Source organism: Penicillium nucicola (assembly GCF_028828085.1).
Source record: "Penicillium nucicola strain IBT 29836 chromosome Unknown utg000003l, whole genome shotgun sequence".
Classification (NCBI taxonomy): domain Eukaryota; kingdom Fungi; phylum Ascomycota; class Eurotiomycetes; order Eurotiales; family Aspergillaceae; genus Penicillium; species Penicillium nucicola.
In genome coordinates this window covers 3,466,595-3,473,423 of record NW_026643127.1, presented here as the reverse complement: position 1 = coordinate 3,473,423, position 6,829 = coordinate 3,466,595, and the positions used below count along the sequence as shown (strand labels likewise).

The following is a 6,829-nucleotide window of genomic DNA, read 5'->3' as shown; positions in this document are numbered from 1 at the left end:
TTGTTTTGGTATTAAAACGAAATACATAGAACAAGTATATGGGTTAAAGTGATACTATAGCCCGACTAGGGGTGAGAAGGGCGAGGGCGGTCAAGCAGGCTAAATTGAATGCCGCTATTCTTGCACAATTGAAATTGCGGGCACAATTTATTCCCCCGGGGATGCTCACACTGGCCGAATCCATCACTAAAAGTCCGAAGCAATATAGTAGAGTCAATATGATAGAGATTTTCCGCAAATATGGGCTTCTCTCATCAACGAGCTCGAAATCACAAAGAAACATGACGAACACTCGTCTCGGCAATGACAGAGGGCAAGTTCAAGACCGTGAAGGAAGTGCAGGCATTCTGCACAGTAAGCTCTGTATTCTTGTCATCCTAGTTTTAGGGCTAATCCTGAATTGGAGAGCTGCTATGTCCCACCAACTCAGACGCCGTTTGACCGAACTTCTGTTTGATTGCATCTTGTACCCGTACTAGAAATTTTCCCGTTTTACCTGGCCTAGTGCTAGGTCGGGGGTCCGACTCAAAACCCAACCTAGCCTGGGTTGTGCCCGGGTCGAGTTGAGTTCTGCGGAAGTCTAGACATGTATACCTAGGTAGGAACCAGTGTATGCTTCGGTTATCAGAACTAAAGGGAATAAAGACTGCATTAGGGCTCAGCTTGACTTGAATCTATATGGAATGTTTTAATGTCCAAGCTGAAGAAGAGACATTGATTCTTCAACCATTCTTCTCCTGATGAAAACGCCACACGGCACCCCCACGATGTTCATTAGTAGCATACGTCAATCAACTTGTTCATCTGATCATCAGCCTCTTTCCACTCAGCTCCAATCTTGGATATATCGTCATCACTCATGGCCCGTCTGGCTCCGGACATTTCTTTGAACTCCCTAAACGTGGGAATTCCCCCTGCGAGTAACACGCCGAATATCGCAAGAATAGCAGATCCAGTATCTTTTGCTGTGACAACATTGTAGATGCTATCAGCCAGCATACCTACATCACTAACCATCGTGATGACGTCAGCTAGGACATCCATTTCTCCAACGATAAAGTCGAGCTCGCCTATGAAGGGAACAACGAGTAGGAAAGCCATGACAATCTCTTCCGCAAGTTTCTTCTTCTTTTCTGAATCATATTTTTCCGCGGTTTTCTCGATCTTGGCCATGTTAGCCACAGCCTGGACGAGCGTGAAGACTGTGGTAGAGAAGCTGACCACAACGTCGTCAATAGCACCACCCCAGGCACCGGTGACAATCAGAATTCGAGTCATAGTAATGGTTTCAATCAGATTGTGGATCTTGGGGAGCGATTTCTCAACAAGGGTGGCTGGATTGTCAACCACGATGTTATCGGCTGCCAGGGGAAAACCAACCCATGTCCAGGTCTGTTCGTGACAGACAGACCCGTCCGGGTTCAATTTGGGGCCACAGTGATTCTTGATGACACGGTCACCCAATTGTACCCAGCTCTTTTGCAGACCATATTTGGATAACAATGTATCCCACCAGTCTGTGGCGTTGAGCAGGTCGTAGTAGATCTTGCCGTTGGCATCGTAGTCGTGGTTCAAGCTGATATGATATGGACAGGTGGTGGTAGAAATGTTTTTGATACCAGCGCCTTCGGTGCATTGAAAGAATGCGTTTCCAGCGCCGCCGCCATCCATCAAACTTTCCAAAGTGAGGGGGACTTCTTCCTTCACATATTTGACGTATTCGTTAAATTCGCTATCATAGCCCCCACTCATGCTGGAGTAATTGGCAAGAGATGCGTCTAGCATTTCAGAAAGGACACCCAGAGAGTAGTAGTTTTTGCAGAACTTAGTGTAGCTGTTTGATGCAGCGTTGAGGTCACTGAAGCTCTTGAAGGAGAGGCTGTAGTCACAGCCAGTCGTGTCATCCGAGTAGTCATCGGCACATTCTGCTCTAGTGTCGTCATCATCGCAAACTGTATCCTCGTCTTCATCATCATCACTGCCAGAACTGCCGGTGCTCTGGATACAGGTGGGTGACGGACAGTAGCCTCGCTCACAGGCAAAATCACAGAGTCCATTATCCGAGCCGCTTCCCGAGTAGAAACCAAAAAGACTGGAGTCGGCAGCAGGAGGTACGTTTAATTGCCCAGTAGAGGTGCAAGTGCAGTTTTGAATCGGGCAGTATCCAAAGTTACAGGCGTAGCTACATAGACCTGCTAGATCACCATCGCCCTCACCTCCAGTGCAAGTATCTGGGGTGAATGCAGAGACAGTGCTGACGGTCAAAGGAACCTCGGTTGTGCCACAAGCAGAGCTGGGACAGTAGCCATAATTGCATGCAAAGGCACACAATCCAATGTAGTCGCCGGTCATACTGGCAATGGGGTACCCAACGACCCCTTGGCTCTTGGGGAGCTTTGGCTGGGGTCCCATCTTCTTACAAAGACAGGCGCCAACGGGACAGTAGCCAAGACTGCAAGTAAATGAACAAAGTCCGTCAAAGTTTCCGATACCCCAGCCTTCGACGCAGACCTCATTTGAGAGTGAATACTTCGGTGTTATGTCAACGGTTGTGGAAGCCATAGCGCTGCCTACCCAGGCATTATAATTTTCAGCTTTGGTGGTTGCGCATGAAAATACAATGCTCTGACCAGTAACACTGGCGACTTCAGCACCACCTCGAGTAACTTTCACGACAACAGGCCCTTCTTCAGATGCGAAAGTAACAGATCCGTGATAAATACCAGCTCCGTCGCTTGGGATGCTATCCCACTGGCCGCCTAGGTTATTTCCACCAATTGAAACGGAGACGTCGGCGGCTGAAATAAGAAGGGCAGAGAAAAAGACCTTGTTCTGCAAGACCTGGTAAGGATAATACTCAAGCTGAAGCTGACTGACAGTGTTGCCAGTAGTTCCACCGTCGTCCGAACATCCACCGATTATGTTGAGGCGGTACCAAGTTTGTACACCCTCTTGCTCAATATTCGAGACATTGTTTTTGTATGTATCAATCAACCAGGGTAGGAAAGCCCGCCAGCCATCGTGGGGCATGTTTTCGACGTAGTTGTATGGGGCTTGACCAGTATCAAAGGCAGTGTATATGGAGTCCGCCAAGGAGGAATCCGATGATGGAATCGGACCAATATAATGAGACTCGCCAAAATCATTCCAGGAAATGATTTCGATGAATTCTGGGGCAAGATACATGGCTTGCTCCCAACGATCGAACCAGAGATCATCACCACGCCACACCCAATTTTTGTCGAAGCCTGGCATGTTGGTAAAGAACCAGGGAGAGATTGGCATCATATATGGCTTTCCCTCAAGGAAATCAATATAAGAGGCGTCGACATAGGTGTTCATATCAGTGTTTCCCGTTGGCCAAGCCGCCCAATTAAAGAGACCATCCGCCACACCGTTCGCGAGGCCTGCTGCAGCTTGAGCGCCAACAGAGGACCAGTCCGGAATAAAGAAACACCCGGTTTGCTTCTTAATGTTGATCCAGTCGGCAGCATTTCCTGGTCCCTCAAAGGTGCTGACCAGGGGTTGGCCATTGCGGTGGAAATAAACGAGCTCGCTGGCGTAGGTCGTGATCATACTGATAACATCACTTTCAGCCCAAGGGCCATTTCCGGCATAATCAAATGAGAAAAAGAGCTGGAACCCATAGTTCTCGGCTGCAAGAAATGCGTTGCCAACTGAGCCCCCATTTGTAGTCTCTCCAGCAGCCATGTTGAGAGCAAAGGCATCAATTTTGGCTTCGTGAGCCAATGCCATTTCATTTTCCCAGTCGCCAACTGTGTAATGGAGAGTGTTAGAGACCTGCAAGAATTTTATTAAAAAAAGCTCTCATTTATGCTGATATCATACTAACCATGAAGTGGGCAAAAACTGCCCTTGCTTGGGCCTGCATTGCTGACAGCCATGCTGCTAGTAAGATGTGTAAAAGCCCATGCATGACCTCGGGCACGATACAGCGACCAGAAAAAAAAAAACGAGAAAAAGCCAAAAAAAAGAAGAAAAAAAGGAGTTGTGAACCGAAAAGTAAAGAACAGATGTAGTTGGAAAGTAGTTGAGAAAAGTGTTGTAAAAGAAAGTGTTGGCACCTGGGAGCTAGCAAGGGAGCACTGCAGACTTCATCGATCAGGAGAAGCTAGGAGAAATCAAACCCCCTATATACTAGTTTCTTCGTCTAATCTTTAAGAATTCTTTGCTCTGTATTCTTGTGCTGTCCAACCTAGACAAATGGAGCAAATTGTTCTGCTTCAAATACATATAGTTCGATACACTAGTAATACCGTATTTCCAAGTCGACAATACTAAAATACGGGGGCCAAAAAGCTTACAGAAAGGGTTTTCATGTCTCATCTCTAATAGTTCGGGCCCCGTTGTCTCTAATCGCCACTTTCTAACGCCGAAGCTAACCATTTAGCTCGAAGCGCTATAGTAGCTGATATAGGCCGAGGCTCGTAACATCCGGTTACCAGCTTTCTCGTCGCTCCACTTGAAATCTCGATATTAATATGGCAATGTTTTCAAATTGATTTATTTCAAGCATAGAATCAAAAATAAGCTCAGAATCTCTGTATTTTAGGAGTTCATCGTGAATTGAACTTTTTAGGGTACAAAAGGCACTTCAATAGGCACTCCCAGGTTATACTGGTCTACCATGAAGTGTGCGCTCTCCAGAAGGGCTAACTACGATATCTTCTTCCATATCCTCAATCAGAGCTCCGAAGTCGTACCGTTCCTGCTCCCAGGGATCCACTTCGGCAGGATACCGCTCCTCTTCCGACTCTTCCTTCCATCTTTTTGCCTCGGCTAAACTGATAGGCCAGTCTCCTATCTGCTCCATTATCACATCTGCAACCTCCTGTGGCAGCCGGGCTGAAGTTCCTAGCTCATCGTAGACAGTATCTCGCCACCCATCATGCTGCTGTGCGGGTACATTTCGGGTCGAGCAAATGCGGTAATGGGGGTCTACCAGGAAAAGAGACACGAAGCGTTGGTGACCGGGGCGATTCATGTCTTTCAGCGTAAATGGTCTGGTTTTGTGACGAAGGGTGTTAGACCAGGCAAGAAATCGACCATGCTGTGTGGCCACCGAGCCAAGGATCTGAAGCTTTTCTGGGCCGTATTCATTTCTGTCAAATGGTGGGAGTCCAAATATCTTGTGCATAGCATCCGGACCAACCCTGCACTCGTATGGATCGAGATCATCTTTTTGCTGGAAGGAAATGCGTGCGTCGGAAATATTCTCAACATCGTAGTAGTATCTCGCTACGGCGACAATATGCTCGTTGAGGAGACCTTCCACATGAAAATCCTTGTCCCCCTCGAATGATGGTTTCGCAGGTGTGAGATCGATGCTAGAAACACGAATAATCACCTGTAATCCCTTCTCGCGGAAATCATCTTGTAACGAGATAGACTGGTACACATGGTCGACGTCCAAACAGCTACTGCAGTCTTTCCTTTTGCCGATAACAGGCTTAGTCGTTTTCCCTTTCTTCCAGTCCTCGTAAGTGTAGGAAATCCCAGCCTCTGGGTACTTGAATGTATTGAGTCGTTCCCACTTCCATTCAACTGGTTTCACCCAGAAATCCTCCCATTTCCAGTCTTCACATATCCATGGTTGAACAGAGCCAAGTATGTCGTCTGGTTCTTCAGGTTCATCTGGCTCCTGGTGTCGGACACGGTATTTCTGGTCAAGCTCCGGCAAGGCCAGGTACTCCTTTGCCTTCATGCAATAATCTGCCCACGTATCTTGTGTCCAAGTTTGACTTAGCGACTTCTTTTTCCAGTTTCTAGGTTGAAATGTACCCCATATCTTGTCGGGATCGATAGCTTCAAATCCGAATGTTTTGATACGTAGCGGGTATCTGCTCAACGTCCCCTTCTTAAGAACATCATTCCATGGCTTTAAGCTCAAACCAATGAGCTTTTCAATTGCAGCATAGGCTTGACTATGTTGAGGGTCCAAATTGTTGATGTAGGAGGTGATTCGTACGTCTGTGCCCTCGTGACTTAGAAACTTGACTTCACAAGGCAGCCACTGATACTTTTCTGACCAAGGCGATGGGTCGTCAATCTCTTGGAAGGTCTCTGGATTTGGCGGGACATGGACATTGAGGCCCGTTGTTGGGACTGAGATACTTTCTTTGGTTATATCGACACGGCCACCTTGACTGAGAACAGCTGTCTGACCATAGGCCAACATGAAAAGCGACGGGTCGACCAGGTCTATCGTTGATTCGTCGGAATGTCTCAAATCTTGATTAAACAATTGATCAAACGAGTCTTGGAACATTTTTTGTAAGTCGCTTGTAACCATCAGGTCGGATTTGCAGACGCCAGAATCGGCATTGAAGGTGAGAATATAACCCTTCTGTGTGAACATGAGGGCTTTATCACGTAGCTCCTGAATGCACCAGTTCCATGTCATATTCGAGATCAGGTCTATGTCGAAATTGATGTCCCATTCGTAATTCAAGTCGCTTCCAATATTCGAGTCTAATGCGGCGTCCGTGTACCATTGAGCGACAACTTTTTGATCGAAAATGTCGTGTTCCCAGTTTTTCTTATCGGTGACATGTTCCATCAGACGCAACATCAAGATTTCAGTCTTCGTGAGACGCAGAGCGCGATGATCGGTTGCCCCATGGGCAAAGCACTCATTGACGTCTAGCTCATAATCCACAGGTATGGCGTTGAACCCAGGCACCTGAAGGAGAAAGTCACCAGAATTGTCCATTTTGGTATCCATTTCTGGGCTCTGGTAAGTAAAAGTCTGGAGAAAGGAGAGATGGAAAAGAAGCTACTCTGGATGTCTCATCTGATGTGTACAATG

At 47.1% G+C, this 6,829-nt stretch overlaps 2 protein-coding genes across 2 annotated transcripts; both read right to left on the bottom strand.

Moving 5' to 3' along the window:
• Window positions 1-774: 774 nt before the first annotated feature.
• N7511_004871 (glycoside hydrolase family 71 protein) lies at window positions 775-3,892 on the bottom strand (the record flags this gene model as incomplete). The annotated part of the gene is made up of 2 exons (XM_057127296.1): window positions 775-3,801; window positions 3,854-3,892. The coding sequence occupies 2 exons, from the start codon at window positions 3,890-3,892 to the stop codon at window positions 775-777; spliced, it is 3,066 nt and encodes a 1,021-aa protein (XP_056986186.1).
• A 741-nt stretch (window positions 3,893-4,633) lies between these two features.
• On the bottom strand, window positions 4,634-6,745 carry N7511_004870 (DUF4246 domain-containing protein; the record flags this gene model as incomplete). The annotated part of the gene is made up of 1 exon (XM_057127295.1): window positions 4,634-6,745. The coding sequence occupies one exon, from the start codon at window positions 6,743-6,745 to the stop codon at window positions 4,634-4,636; it is 2,112 nt and encodes a 703-aa protein (XP_056986185.1).
• Between the last annotated feature and the right edge of the window lie 84 nt (window positions 6,746-6,829).